The 16,539-nt window shown below is 36.0% G+C and overlaps 1 protein-coding gene across 8 annotated transcripts in view; it reads left to right on the top strand.

Annotated features, from left to right (window-relative positions):
• TANC2 (tetratricopeptide repeat, ankyrin repeat and coiled-coil containing 2) overlaps positions 1–16,539 on the top strand; it is a 308,461-nt gene that overhangs the window by 156,051 nt on the left and 135,871 nt on the right. For 4 of the 8 annotated variants that reach the window (XM_053930697.2, XM_053930694.2, XM_053930695.2 and 1 more), the window contains one exon: positions 2,194–2,304. The exons of the other annotated variants lie outside the window; for them this stretch is intronic. In XM_053930697.2, coding sequence (XP_053786672.1) covers positions 2,194–2,304 — 111 coding nt within the window. The remainder of the gene's footprint in view (positions 1–2,193; positions 2,305–16,539) is intronic. 8 annotated transcript variants of the gene reach the window in all.

Raw genomic sequence — 16,539 nt, 5'->3', positions numbered from 1 at the left:
CCTGTGTCTGATTGACTTACAGGTAATACCAGTTTTCCGTAACTTGGATCAGAGCAATGTTATAAGCTACCTTATAAAGTAATTCAAATTCATTCTTGGACATGTGTAGCTTGCATGGATAAAGGAGAGATAAAGGTGGAAAAAATAATTAAATGTCTGCTATGGGCTAAAAATACCTCAGTTGGAATTCTCTAAGAAGGAAGGATAGAGACATCTACAAGACATCAAGTTCACAGATCTTTATGATCCTGATTTTTCCCCTTGAATCGATCTCCTAATTCTTGCACCTTACTCAGACCTCCCTCAATTTCTCCTTTCATCCATCAGTTTCTTCCTTACATACCTACCCTAAGTTGCTAATTTCTGTCTACTAGCCCCAAATTCATTGTGAAAATTGTTAAGATTTTTAGATATATAGAGAGTCCCTTGAACAAGGACCAATGCTGTCTTTGTCAGAACTCAGCAGGTAAAATTGTTATTTTGTTGCCATGATAATGTATTAATAAAATTCTGCAGACCTCAGAGCTTTCAGAATTAAATTATAATTTCTCCTGTACTAAATAATATTAGATAAATAAATTTTCATTATTTTTTAATTGGCAAGTTATGATGAAAGAGATCTATATTGGCTATTAGTAGCCAGCAGATATGCATATAAATGATTGGAGATCTTCATTTGTGACATGATTTTTTTTTAAATAGGCTCAAGTATTACATTCTTAGCAGAGGTGAGAATTCTGTTTCAAAGCTTACTTTTGGCAGAAAAACATACTGTTAGCAACCTTAGCCTTTGTTGCCATGGAGATAGCAACCGGCTTTATTTTGTTTTGGGTTTTTTTTTTTTTTTTTTTTAACAGAAGCTTAAAATACTCATGCACACCCTAGGAGGATTTAAAGTGTGAATTAATTGTCTGTAGGTTTTGAGTACTGGCACATTTCAAAAGTATTTTTTAATACTTTATTATTTTTATCCTCCAAATAAAATAGAGAAGAATTCTAGCCATTATAATGGCAAAGTTTTATATTACTTTTTACAGGGCCTTTTAGGAATAAGTTAGAATCCCTTGTGGATCAGTAGTGGATGAGAATTTTGGAGAACATGCAGAAACTTTGAAAAAAGTAATGTGATCTTGAGCACTCTACGTTTTGGACATAGTTATGGCACTGATATGTAATAAATACGAATCAGTTTCAGATTCAACTGACATTTTGATAGTATGTTAAACATTTTCACCCTATTATAATTTATTTACTAGAACTCAGTTTGAAGTACCAAAGCAATCTTATTCATATTTTTAACTTTTAATATATTAACTGATTATTTATATGTGTATCAATAGTGTCTTAACATTCACCCCTAAAAATTAGTAGATAAAATTTAAGCTTTCAATAAGTGAAGCTTTCAATTCATGAGTTATATTTTATATTTCATTCCTTACAAGAATGAATGGATTCCATGGTGTGGAATATTACTGTTCCATAGACCACATGATTATATTTGTAACTAAATTATATCTGTTCAGCATCCAGTGTCAAACTGAAATTGCCTGGTTAATTTCTTAGTCCACTAGCAGTTTTGACTTGTTAATGTCAATAACTGTGAACAGTCAGGTGATTGATTTCCTCGTTAAGTGAGGTAGATTAATCCTAATTAGGGTATTTATCACAACTGAGTATTATGATAGTTATTTCTGGATAAAGAAAACCTTTGATTACAATTATTGTAAACAAAATCCTAAAACTTAGTCCTATATTTTCGTTAGTTAATACCTGTATTTAATGACAAAGAAAGACAAAATAAGAAAGCTCTTCGCTTTATAAAGAGAGAAAACAGGTAAAGATTATAGACAGTTACAACTTCTGCTCATAGTTTTGAATATTAGATTTTAGCTTTTCCATTTTGCAGCGACTTTTTAACAAGACCCATCTCCTCTATGAAGAACGCAATTTTTTTCTGGCTCAGAAAATAGGGTAACCTGATCTGAGTCTGACAGAGTGTGTCGTTCATTTAAGTGCTTCCATCTGTTGCCTGCTGTTCCCCTTACTCATGACCCCTCTATGTTTCTCTTTCCCTTCTCTTTCCCTCTGTTTCTTTTTCCTTTTTCTTTCTTTCTTTCTTCCTTTCTATTCCCCCTCCCCCTTTTTTCCTCTCCCTCTCTCTGTCTTTTTTTTTTTTTTTTTTTTTGTCCTTAGCCCCTCTGAGGAAGGCAAAGTTTGTTGAGAGCCCACGAATTCCAGAATCCGAGCTTGGCTCACCAACCCTCACTTCAGCTCAGAAACTGGATGTGGATGCATACTGCCCTGGTAAGCACGCATGCAAAGTGTCTGCTTTGAGAGAGGGAGGTTTGGATCAGGCCCATCCAACAGAGCAGTGTTTTGCATGTATACTATTTATAAAAACATACCCTCTACCCCTTTTGCAACCGATTGCATATTTTCCTTATTAGAACATAGTTTTTACTGAACATCCTTTCAATTATTGATATTAGTGAGAATAAGCATTTTAAAACTTTAAAGGTAATTTTCAAAAGAATTAAAATGATTGTGGTAGATAAATGGTTTTCAGGGTGATTTTCATGATTTGGAATACTTGAAGAAATTTTGCTTTGGCCATGTGCAAACAAGAATGTTAAAAATCTAAATAAAAATGATCACTCAACACTAGCCCTCTACATGTGATTTTGCCTAATTCCAGTCGGATTTCTGGACAGTCATAGAAAGTAATTGTGATGTTGGAAACATTAAGCTTGAATTAGAAAAGAAACATAGGTTCCTGATTAGGATTCCTAGACAATCACTTTTAGAAATATCTCTTCGCATGAATAGCCTGTAAGCACATGTGGGAGTTCACTAAAACCCTTCTTGTGTGGGAGCCAAACTGAGACAGAGTCATTATCAATGCTTAGATTCTTCCAAACTTAGATGGGTTGCCTGGCAACATCCTTTACAGTCTACAGTGAGTCTATAGAGCTATGTTCATGGCTCTGGTTGAGTATAGAGATCAGAGCTTTAGTAAAGGACCTTAGAAGACTTGGTTTTAGGTCTTTTGTTTATTCCCGCTCATTAAAATTGAAGTTAAAACCACAGTGAATGCAACCACTACATATTTACAGCATTAAGGGTAAGCAGAATAAAATGATTTCTACTTCCTAGGGAAGATATCTGTAGTTCTCATCTAAAATATTCAGGATAGTATACCTCTGAACCCAGAAAAGACAGGTTTAAAAAAATAAAAAAGACAATAGGCAAAAACTTGAGCCAAACCTAATCAGAAACATTTGATTTTATTAATCAGTTTTGAATATTGAAAGGCTTTGGGATTTCACTTTCAGGGTGCAGAATCCTGGGCTTCATCCACTGTTATAGATGAATATTGATTTTTAAGTCAATCATAGTAGTTACATATTAGGAACCAACTTTTTATTTCCTAAAAGGAACAAATGGCACTATAGCACATTGTTGGAAGACTCTTTCATGTTTTGAGGTATTGTCATACTTCTTTGTCTGTGGAATATTGTGCTTTGCATTTGTTCACACAAATTTTAGTGTAACGAAGTAAAATAAATGGACTAATTCCCTATTCCTCCATTGAGTTTTGGAAAAGAAGTCAGAGGCTTTTACTTCCTGATTGCCCATGTGACATCCCTAATCTAATCTAGCTCTTGTTATAGTCAAGAAGTAAGGTAGCTAATGTTTGTTGGAATGCCATTGCTGAATCACTAGGAAGAATCTTATTCATGTTATTCACATATATTTTTCAAAAGCATGAATTCTTTGCTAAATTGGAATTAAACCAAACTAAACTTCAGTACAGATTTCAGAAAGCCAGGAAGAAACTAAAACATGTTGCCAAAATGTGAATTGCCATACTTTGCAGGCTCTTATCTGAATCTGAAACAGGTTTAAAGCACAGAAACTTCTTAGCGATTTGTTCTTATTAACCACTCTGAAAATAAGTTTCTACTAAGATAAGAATGCTAACCTGAAGGTTGAAGCTATTATTTTCTATGTGATACCAAAAATTACAATAAACAAATGAACTCAGTCTATACTCATAAAGCAAACAAGGAACAATTCATTCATTTTGAATTTCTCTTACATAGAGAAATTCAAATACCACATTTTATTGTATATTCAGACATAATAATGCAGTTAAAGCTAGTATTCTGATATCTTCTTGTCCACCTGCTTTATTCATTATCACACGCAAATTTAGGAAAACAGTATATTTCACAAAGGTTAGAGCAGTGGTTCTCCAATTTTAGAATGCTTCAGAATTACCTGGAGACCTTGTTCAAATGCACATTGATGGGCCCATTCCCAGAATTCCTGATTCAGTACACCTTGGGTGGGTTCAGAATTTGCTTTTCTGACTGCTGCAGGCTGCTTACTGCATTGTCCACTGTTTGTCCATTGAACGGTACTGGAAGTCTGTAGGGTTCATTTTGATGCTGACTTCTGAGTAGTAATTGGGGATGTTGTTTCTGTATTATCTCAACTTAAAACTTTTGGTGCCTGTATTTGAGGTTAGAAGAATAAAGCTTTTGTGTCTGAGAAATGAACATATCTTTTTCTTGGTGTCTGTTTTTGTACCTGATATCTGTGTACCCATGTCTAGTGTTCAGTATTGTCCTACATGTAAAAAGAAATTGTGTGTCAAACCAGAGCAAGCCATTGATATGTGACCTATAAAGTCTAGGGAAAGCTGCACTGGGATATAGCTGTTGATCTAGAATATTTGTCTAATAAATTGAGAAATTTAGTCTATATGACATTAGATACCAAAATACCTAATTTAAGTTTTACCTTTCCTCAAATCAGATTTGTTGTATGCAGAAAATGTAAGAAAAATACACGTAAACAGTATATTTTGGTTCTGCAACTGAAACCATGGAGATGACTGATGATGTTATTTATATATAACTGAGTAACCAGGTTAGAGGAATAGTGAATTATGTTTGATAATCATCTTGCAGTGGGGAAATAAAGATCTAGGGATTATAAGTGATTTGTGTATGGTTACAACTATGAGACAGAACTGTGTTCTATTTTTAGGATACCCAATTGATATCAGTGATTTCAACAAAACAATTCCCAAAATAAAACAAGAGGTTCATCCTACACTCTAATTTTTCTGATGGTGGGATTCCTTATTAGCTGTGTGATTTTAGGCGAGTCACTTAACCTTTCTAAACCTCAGTTTCCTCACCTATAAAAGTGGGGATAATAATCTTACATTAATAAATATAAAGTACTGCCCTGGCCAGGTGGCTCATTTGGTTGGAGCCTCATCCCATACACCAAAAGGTTACAGTTGGATCCCAATTTAGGGTGTGTATGGGAGGTGATCAGTGGATGTTTCTCTCTCTCTCTCCCCCTCCCTCCATTCCTCCCCTATCCCGAGCCCTCTTCCTTTCTCTCTAAAATAAATCAAAACATATCCTTGGGTGAGAATTAAGTAAATAAATAGTACTTAACAGAATGCTTGGTTCATAATAAATGATCATCAGTGTTAGCTAGCATAAGATCTTAAAGTGTTTTCTAAACAATCAGGAAAAAAGATGTAAAGATTTATAGTCATTTTTGTTAAATGTCTTACCATGTTTCAATTCTGATTTTCCTCTTACTAGTCTTGTGATCTTAAATATGTCACATAACATCTCTGTGCTTCAATTTAATGTCACAGCAACATTATATATAGCATCATGTTCTTTCTATAATTTAAAAAAATTAAATATTTATATAAATACATGAATACACATTCATAGGGGAAAACATCTAGAAGAATTCACCAAACTCACATTGATTGCCTAAAGAGGGAGAGAAGTGGGGTTGTTGGGAAGTCAGAGGAGAGAGCGGGATTAGTGAAATAATACTCATATTAGCAGTGGTTGTATCTGGTTGGTGGGATTACTTGTGATTTTAATTTTCTTTCTTGGGCAGCATATATTAGTGAACGAGAGCTCAGGTTCTGAACTTAATCTCGGTTTGATTTCTTACTATGTCTACCTAATAGCTGTGTGACTGCATGTACCTTTCATATTCTTAAATTCTGCAAATTGTGATAAATAATAAGTCTTTTTTCTAAAATGATGGGTATATCTCATAGGATTAAGATTAAGTAAAATAATGTATATGCCAAATGCTTAGCTCAGGCAAAATAAACAGTAAGATGTTAGCATTCTTCTGGTTCATCATTCTCATTACACTTTTCTTCATTTGCTAAAATTTCTGCAACAAATTTGTATTGAAAATGTTCAGTAATCAGATGCCACTAAAGGATGGCAATATTTTTTATACATTAGTATTTTAAAATTATGTTACACATTGTAATACATAATTTCAAGTGTAGAAATGAACCTTGATAGAGATGGCAGGCCAAGTCAACAGGTTGTTGGGTTTTTTTTCATATATTTTATTGATTGTGCTACTACAATTGTCCCATTTTTTCTCCCCTTTATTCCCCTCCACCCTCCCACCCCACCAGCATTCTCCTCCTTAGTTCATGTCCATGGGTTGTACATATAAGTTCTTTGGCTTCTCCATTTCCTATACTATTCTTAACTACCCCCTGCCTACTTTCCACCTACCATTTATGTTTCTTATTCCCTCCCTATACCTTTTCCCCCATCCTCCCCCACCACCCCCACTGATAACACTCCATGTGATGTCCATTTCTATGATTCTGCTCCTGTTCTAGTTGTTTGCTTAGTTTGTTTTTGTTTTACTTTCAGTTGTTGATAGTTGTGAGCTTGTTGTCATTTTAATGTTCATAGTTTTGCTCTTCTTCTTTTTCTTAGATAAGTCCCTTTAACATTTCATATGATAAAGGTTTGGTGATGATGAACTCCTTTAACTTTACCTTATCTGGGAAGCACTTTATCTGCCCTTCCATTCTAAATGATAGCTTTGCTGGACAGAGTAATCTTGGATGTAGGTCCTTGCCTTTCATGACTTTGAATACTTCTTTCCAGCCCCTTCTTGCCAGCAAGATTTCTTTTGAGAAATCAGCTGATAGTCTTATGGGAACTCCTTTGTTGGTAACTGTCTCCTTTTCTCTTGCTGCTTTTAAGATTCTCTCCTTACCTTTAATCTTGGATAATTTAACTGAGATGGGCCTTGGTGTGTTCCTCCTCAGGTCCAACTTGTTTGGGACTCTCTGAGCTTCTTGGACTTCCTAGAAGTCTATTTCCTTTGCTAGATTTGGGAGGTTCTCCCTCATTATGTTTTCAAATAAGTTTTCAACTTTGCTCTTGTTCTTCTCCTTCTGGCACCCGTATGGTTTGAATGTTGGAGTGTTTAAAGTTGTCCCAGAGGTTCTCATTTTTTTGAATTCTCGTTTCTTCATTCTGTTCTGGTTGAATGTTTATTTCTTCCTTCTCCAAATCATTGATTTGGGTCCCGGTTTCCTTCCCTTTACTGTTGGTTCCCTGTATATTTTGCTTTATTTCACTTTTCATAGCCTTCACTTTTCATAGCCTTCACTTTTTCCTCTATTTTGCAACCATACTCAGCCATTTCTGTGAGCATCCTGATTACTAGTGTTTTGAACTCTGCATCTGATAGGTTGGCTATTTCTTCATCAGTTAGTTCTATTTTTGGAGCTTTGATCTGTTCTTTCCTCAGGGCCATATTTTTTTGTCTCCAGCACTGGTTATGGTGTAAGGGGCAGGGCCTTAGGTGTTCTCCAGGGTGGGGAAACTCAAGGTCACTGGGTTGTGATACTGTACATGGAGGAGGGGTCAGAGAGGGAACAATGCCAGTTGCTCAGCTCTCAGCTGGCTTTCAGTCACTTCCCCTACTACCCACAAGCAAATTGGTCCCTTCTGGTGCTGATTCCCAGGTGGGTGAGTTTGTGTACATTCTAGGACCCTGTGGGTCTCTCCAGTGAACTCTCCTGTGAGGCTGGGAGTTTCTCCCACCACCACAATCCCCACAGGTTTTTACAGCCAGAGGTTTCGAGGCTTTATTTCCCTACACTGAAACCGTTGGTTGCACTGTGTGTCTCACTCCCAGTTGTTCTGCCAGTTATCTGCATGCAAATGTGGGACTGTCCTGTCCACCAGCCACCACCTTGCCCACCCCACCAGCCGCCTCCTTGCCACAGGTCCTTTCCACCCCAGCCCGTCTCCACCTCTCCTACCAGTCTGAATGAATGTTTCTTCTTTAACTCCTTGGTTGTCGGACTTCCATACAGTTCGATATTCTGGCAGTTCTGGTTGTTTTTTGTTTTTACATTTGTTGTCATCCTTCTTTTGATTGTGCAAGGAGGCAAAGTATATCTACCTACCCCTCCATCTTGGCCAGAAGTAAGTCAAGTCCACAGTTTTTTAGCACTTTTGATTACATGTGCAAAGTTAAGGGCCAAAGTCCAGACTCTTGTCCTGAAAATACAGAAGCTTTTATTCGCACCAAATGTTTTCAGAAAAATTTGAGGTTAATCTTTTTATAGTAGATCCTTTTAAATAAAATAGCATTGTCCTGCAAAGGACAGTGTTATTTAAGGTGACCACAAAATTAGAATGTATTTGAAACTCAAGAATGGAAGAGAGTTTATGATAGTTATTTGGTACATATTCTTATTTATTATATATTTGAATTTGTAAAGGATTTTTCGATTGAATTTCTTATCAGCATTGTAAATTCTATGTAGAGCACAAGTACAAACACTGTAGATGAATAAAATGTGTTCTATAAAGGGAATAGTTCCTTGAACCCTCTTTTCCTAACTCCTGTGAAATCATGGTTATTCCTTTTAAAAGAGAAGGATGATTTGTTTTCTCATTTTCTTCCTGAAAACATTATCAAATGTTATTTTTATCCTAAATAGTTAGGCATGCTTCATTTGTTTTGCTATAAATTCTATACATCTAAATAAATAAAACCCTCTATATTGTGCTATATGGGTACCAGGAGCCTTTCTCTTATAATTCACATCTCCTGTTATGTTGTGTTTGTATTCTTTATGTCTACTATGTTGTAAATATAATAAGTGTATGTCAAGATTTTTAACCTGAGTTAAAGTGGTGAGCTTTAGGGGGCTTCTTAGCTCCTTAAATTTATGCACAAACACTATTCTACCTACATATATGTGCTTCTTTCTACTACAGGTTCTCAAAGTAGTCTGTGGCACACATTTTCCCCACCAAATGGTGGGGGGGCGGTCAAAAGAAATACTTTTGTAAAATAAAAAAAGAAATACTTTTGTAAAGGTTGAAACGAAACAAAGGCTGTTAATGGTACAATTGTTAGACCTAAAAAAAAAAAATGCTAAATGTTACGTGGTGGACAGATTTGTAAGTAGAATGAAAGGAGTAATTGAACCTCAGTATTGCCCTTATCAGGGTACGAGAGTCAGTCTGGAAAATAGAGATTGGAAGCAGAGAGGGAAACAGAAATAATTTTAGTTTTTTTTAAGTATGACAGAAATTGATTACTGGTTATGAAAATAAATATACCAAAAAACTAGAATATGAATATGAATATTCCCCCTACTTTCGTACCCACTATGTTAGAAAGTTATGTCAGTGGACAGATGCTTTTTGAATAAAACTTTTCACTTTGAACATTTTTAGTTATATTCCTGATTTGTATTTTATCATTGTTTAAAAGATTAACAGTCTCATCACACTAACTTTTAGATTAATGTTTCTCAAGGTATTTTGCCTCACAAATCCTAAAATCTTGGTCTGTGAATGTGGTGCTTAGATCTATAATTTAGTTAGATATCCACAAGGTGTTAGAAATGGACAGTTTTTCCTTTAACTCTGAAACCCATTATAACATTTAGTTTCTGAGGCAGTAAAATGCACTGGCTTGGGAGTGAAATACACTGGTTTAGACTACAGACCATAAGAATGGTTAATTTCCTTATCTGTAAAATTGACATTATAATATCACCTATACAATAGGAATGCTGTGAAGATGTGATAATATATATAAAATAATGACAATTATGTGGCCCATAGTTAGTACTATATAAATCTTAGCTATAATTATTGTAGTTTTTAGATTTATTTTTGAGAAGACTCTATTTTTGTGTTGCCTTCTCCTAAGCAGTATATATGTTCATTCCTGAAGTCCAATGTTCATGAAAAATTATATGGAAGCAAGGGACAGAAAGGTATTCTTGACTTATGTTTTGAAACCTAAGAAACTAGAGATGTATGAATCTGAGTCATATCTGATGTCCCACTGCCATCCCTTATCTCTAAGTGACTTAAATCCTCCTTGTCTTTGTGTTTTTTTCTTATCTAGAAGTTATTCATTATAACATTGAAATTTATGAGATTGTGGTGAATGTTGATTATAAATTGCTTAACAGTACAGTTTAATAATTTGTAATATGTAAATAATCCCTACAGATATATCAAGGGGAAAGACCTACAGCCAGTTAGTTATAAGAAGGGTGGCAGGGAAGTTCAGAATATAAAAACGGTGCAATACCAGGAATATTACGGAAATTTTCTACTGGAGTGCAAGGATGGAGATTTATGCTTGCAGACCATGAGATGAAACATATAAAATATGTACAAAAAGCAAGGAAAATTTATTGTTCCATTTAAGTGGCTTTCCTCAGAATTTCAATTCACTCCCTTGAGTGTGGGTTGGACCCAATGACTTGCTTCTAATGAAAAGAATACAGCAAAAAGTGATAGGATGTCATTTTTGAGATTATGTTTTAAAAGGCTCACTTCCATTAGGTTTGGGCTTGGAAAAATCTGTCTCATGGTGCCATACTAAGATCCTGATGCTGAAGCTAACATTTGTTGATTTATCTCTCAGCACTGATTTGTTTTTCTTGATCAGCATGGACATGGACAACATTGTAGTGATTGCGGGGGTGGGTAGGAGGGTATAAGGGGAGTAAATGGTAATAAAAAATGCAAGAAAGAAATTATTAAATTTAAAAAAAAGACAATTTACGACCCCTTTGTACCATACCTTTCTCTCATACCACTATTCAAAAACAGTTTTTGAAATGCAACATTATTCCTCTTACTTATATGGGGCCAGTTTTTAAACATACACTAAAAAAAAATACGTGAACCATATATATTGCAGAAAATTACTATATCCAGACACCATCATCTTAGTCTGTATTTGCCATATTAGAACAGATATTCTTACTTTGAACAGGATTTCATAAACTGTGATCCAGGAAACTGAGATGTTAGTTATTATGCTTAAGTATCAAATCTGTGACTTGAGATTTGTTCAGCTTTTTCATCACTGTATCCTTAGTGCTGAGACCACTGTCTGCTCTGTAGTACTCAACAAATATTATATGAATAAAGTGTTCTCAACTATGAAATAATAGCCACTACTAAAAATTGAAACTTTTTTCAAACAAGGAAAATATCAGAATAAAAAGTAGAGGTAAATATGAGAGATACATAATAGTAGATTTTAAGAACAGAAAAATTAATCAGGGATATATGAAACTCACTCATTTTATTAAGAGCTGACTCAGGAAAGTCAATTCTAGACCATTCCACTTTCTTCCCTAACACTTCAGTTTTGTGTCTCACATCATCGGACTGTATCAATCGCTACCCTTTCTTGTTTCAGTTTTCTCTGGACTATGACAGAATGAGGTCGTAACACTCATTCTGTGAGGATTTTAGTTACTGGTTTACCTGAATTTCTAGTAGCCCACCCTTTTAATACTCAGAACTCCTCTGCTGGCTTTTAGATAACTTATCTATAGGTCTTTCTCCTTGCTTGTTAATCTACGCTGACTATTCACAGTACAGTGAAGTTTTTCTTCCTAGAATGGTGCTTTTCTCTTTAAGTGTGGGTAATTATATCACATTATGTTAGTGTGCTATTTCTAAAATAAATCCCAGATTTAGAAGACATGGAAGATGATTTGACTTCAGGTGGTGGGCACACAGTGCAATATACAGATCATGTATTATAGTAAGGGACGCTTGAAACCTCTGTAACCCTATTAACTAATGTCACCCAAATAAATGTAATAAAAATAAAAATAAAATAACTTTCGCAGGTTCCAGAAAAAAATCTTATTTACTTGAAAATAAGGAGATTAAAGAACAGTGACTTTACATCAACCCACAAGGAAGCCAACAGAGAATAAATTGCCATTTAGACAAACATGACTTTTGAAGATAATACTTTTTTTTCCCTTGATGAGTATATAAATGCTTTGCTTTCCATATTAGAAAAAATTATGCAATGGATGAAAAAATCCAGGCCAATAAGGGAATAATAAGAAATACTCTTATCACAGAAGTAGTGTATCTTTACCATAATTTGTATCTCAAACACATCTGTTGAAGCAGACATTAGAAACCTCAGTTTAAAACCCAAGGAACATTCAGTGGGAAAAATCAGTCTTAGAGATTTTCAGTGAACATTTAAGGTTCTTGAGCTTGTCAAGTACTGTTTTTCATTTCGGCCAAGTAGTCATCATTATACATTGATGTGGATATAGTCCTTGTGCGTTGAAGGCAATTATGTAGGCAGGGGAAACACTAGTGTAGTGTTCCCAAGCAGTAAGTACTCTGTCTCTATAGAGAAGGAAACTGTCTTTGTATCCTGTCTCTACAGTGATTACTGCTTCCAATGGGAGAGAATCAGAATAGTGGGATGGTGTGTTGGAAGATTATAAGCATTTAAAAACCTGTTCTCTTAGGGAAGTGCCAAACTAATTAGTTTTTAAAAAAGCAGAGTCCCCAACCTTACAAAGTTTTCATTCCTACATAATAAAATGTAGAAGCACTGAGTGTGTGTTTATAGGATATTTTTCCCAATTATTTCTGTATGTCTAAATTATTAGTAAAATACTAATTTTACTAATTAGTAAAGGATTAGTGTAGGATTTTTAAAGATAAAGTAGATACATTTACTTATTGTGTTTTAGGAGGCATATAGTTTTTCCCCCATCGTTACTAAGATATAATTGACATACAACATTAAATTGTACAGCTTGATAATTTGTTATATTACAAAATGATGGTTGATGAAATTTATGAACAACCTCTCCAAAAAATTGCACCTATATACAAAACTTTGCATAGTCTAGTTTTTAAAAAAAAATTAGTAAAACATTTAGGTTTGCCCTGTGTAATAGTTTTATCTGAAACCTAGTTTAAACAAACCAAAACTAATAAAAATCAGAGCCTAGAGTGTTCTAACAAATTACATCATTGCTAACTCCCATTTCATGCCCTAAAGGTAGACATCTAAATATTCCCCTCTGTAACTGGAGAGATTCCCTAACAGATGATGTTCATGCTTTTAACGTAGACCCGAGGTGGGTTAATTTTTTTTTATATAGTTTAATGGGAGAAGTGGACATATGAACAGTCTTAATATCTTCATGGGTTAATTTAAAGGAGGCAAAAATTTAGAAGAGAAGCAAAGGAAAGGAAGGGTAAGTAGGAGAGATTCAAACACTTCACTTTAAGGAGAAGAGGTGCTATGATTAAAGGTTCCTTAGATTTTTGTACACCTGCCCCAACTTAGGAAGCTGTTTCTTCAGTTGCAGATTGATAGTGACATATGTCACTGACAGCCTAAAATGGATCTGGTTTCCCCATCTATTCCCAGAGACTATTCTTCCCTACTTTTCAGCCCTCTCTACCCTGCACATTGAGAGGTGGTTTTTAGAACTATGGGAAACATCTCAGACCACCACCTTAACCTCCAATTTATATTGAACTTTAAAGTAATAAAATTTTCTAGACAAAAAACTTTGTCAAGCACAGTTTTAAAAATTAGAATACCAAAAGAAAAAGGAGAGAGAGAAAAGAAAAAAAATTAGAATACCTTTAGGCTTGGTGTATACTCTGCAGTTCAACATATACTTTATCATTTCCTACTGCCATTACCTCTAACCATGCCAGAAATATTAAAATTGCTTGTATCCTGATGGTGTTTGAGTTTGCAACATCTCCTGTGTATTGCTGTGAGTTGTTAACATTCTTTAGGAGGTGGCAAAGAAGAGTTGGAGGATGGGAGAATGAAAATTTTCTTTATTGTCTCCCTATTAAAATACACAATTTCAGGGGATTCACAGATTTCCAAAAGAGCATGTATCAGAAGACCTCAGATCAAGAGGTCCTGATTTAGATCCTTTATTAGCTTACATATGCTACTATTCGGAATATCATTTGTTATTAGCTACTATGGTTTAGCTAGAACAAGAGGAAGCATTATGCATGATTGAAAAAATGTGAAGTAAGGTTTTTTATTATATTTTATTGATTATGCTATTACAGTTGTCCCAACTTTTCCCCCTTTGCCTTGTTCCAACCAGCATCCCCACTCCCTCAGGCAATCCCTACACCATTGTTCATGTCCATGGATCATGGGTATTAGTTCTTTGACTACTGCATTTCCTATACGTCCTCATGGCTATTTTGTAACTATTTATATAACTATTTTGTAACCTATTTATATTTCCTAATTCGCTCATCTCTGCACTCACTTCCCCACACCCCTTCCCATCTGGCAACCTTCTCCATATCCATGATTCTGTCTCTGTTCTTGTTTGCTTAGGGTTTTTTTAGATTTAATTGTTGATAGATATGTATTTTTTGCCATTTTATTGTTCATAGTTTTCATATTTTTCTTAAATAAGTCCCTTTAACATTTCATATAATAATGGTTTGGTGATAATGAACTCCTTTAGTTTTTTCTTGTCTGGGAAACTCTTTATCTGCCCTTCGATTCTCAGTAATACCTTTGCTGGGTAGAGCAATCTTAGATAGGTCCCTGCTTTGAATAATTCTTTGCCTTTGAATAGTTCTTGCCAATCCCTTCTAGCCTGCAAAGTTTCTTTTGAGAAATCAGCTGACAGTCTTATAGGAACTCCCCTGTAGGTAACTAACTTCTTTTTCTCTTGCTGCTTTTAAGATTCTCTCTTTATCTTTAACGTTTGGCATTTTAATTGTGATGTATCTTGGAGTGGGCCTCTTTGCATCCATCTTGTTTGGGATTCTCTGTGCTTCCTAGAATTGCATGTCCATTACCTTCACCAAATTAGGGAAGTGTTTTTTTATTATTTTTTCAAATAGACTTCCAATCTCTTGCTCTTTCTCTTTTCCTTCTGGCACCCCCATGATGCGAATGTTGGATCTCTTGAAGTTGTCCTAGAGGCTGCTTATACAATCCTTGTTTGTTTTGGTTTCTTTTTTCTTTTTCTTATTCTGATCATTTGTTTTTTGCTTCCTTATGTTCCATATAATTGATTTGATCCTTGGCTTCATTCATTCAACAACAGTTTCTCTGTAAATTGTTCTTTATTTCAATTTGTGTATCCTTTATTTCTGACAATATCTTTTTTTTTATGCTGCTGAGGTCCTCACTAAGTTCCTTGAGCACCCTTATAACAAGTGTTTTGAACTCTGCATCTGGCAGATTGCTTATTTCCATTTTGTTTAGCTCTTTTTCAGGAATTTTGATCTGTTCTTTCATTTGGGCCATGTTTCTTTGTCTGCTTATTTTGGCAGCCTCCATGTGATTGTTTCTGTGTATTAGGTAGAGCTGCTGTGACTCCCTGTCTTGGTAGTGTGGCGTAATATACTAGGTGTCCTGTAGGGTCCAGTGGCACCAATTCCCCTATCACCCAAGTTGTGTACTCAAGGTGTGCCCTTTGTGTGGGGTGAGTACACCCTTCTCTTGTAGTTGAGCCTGGGCTGCCATTGGCAAGTCAATGGGAGGGATTTAGCCAGGCCAGTCAGCTACAGGGATTGACTATGACCACTGACAATTAACCTCTGCCCTCCATGGAGAATCAGCCGTTCAGGGCCAGGGTGGTGGTCCTCTGATGTGGTTTGTAGCTATCCATTGGGTGTGCAGGCCCTAGGATTTCCGGAGTGGTGCGCGCCAAGGTCAGCCTCCACCTGTGTTTTGCCCAGGGCCACCCTGCCTGAGCTATAAAGTAATCTGAGATGGCTGCTAGTTGTGCTGGGCTTGGAGATTCCCAGGCAAAGCCAAGCTGTGAATCTAGGCTAGCTGCTGTTAGTGCCACACCTGGAGCCACTTAACAAGAGGTCAAAGGGATGGGGGTCTCACTGAGGCCAGCTGTTGCTTTTTTGTTTGATTTAGGATTTAGGAAGTTATGAAGCATGAGCCAAGACCAGCCATTCAGTGGAATAGCCACTGTTAACAGGTGTGAGTTGGGTGGGTCAGAGCCTCAGGGAACCTCCAGGACAGGGCAAACAGTGTTAGCCAGGTTGATGAAGTCTCAGATATGGCACCTGCCTACCCCCAGCTCTGTCAGGGGAGGGTTCAGAAGAGGGACAGTGGTCTCTTCCTGGGAGAAAGTTGCCCCTCAGCTCTCACCTTGTTGCCAGGTGTATCATTTCCTCCCCGTGTGCCACTGGTGCCTTTCAAGCTGCTACCCCAGTGCTGGATCTCAGGGGGAGTGAGTTTGAGTAAGTTCATGTGTAGACTCTTTAAGAGGAACTGCTTGGGACTCCTGAAGTTTCTTCTACTGACTCAATCCCCACTGGATTTTGCAGCCAGAAGTTATGGAGACTTATCTTCCTGGCACTGGGACCCTTGGTT

The sequence above is a fragment of the Desmodus rotundus genome, chromosome 9 (assembly GCF_022682495.2).
Source record: "Desmodus rotundus isolate HL8 chromosome 9, HLdesRot8A.1, whole genome shotgun sequence".
Taxonomy (NCBI): domain Eukaryota; kingdom Metazoa; phylum Chordata; class Mammalia; order Chiroptera; family Phyllostomidae; genus Desmodus; species Desmodus rotundus.
This window is presented reverse-complemented; position numbering and strand designations above follow the sequence as displayed.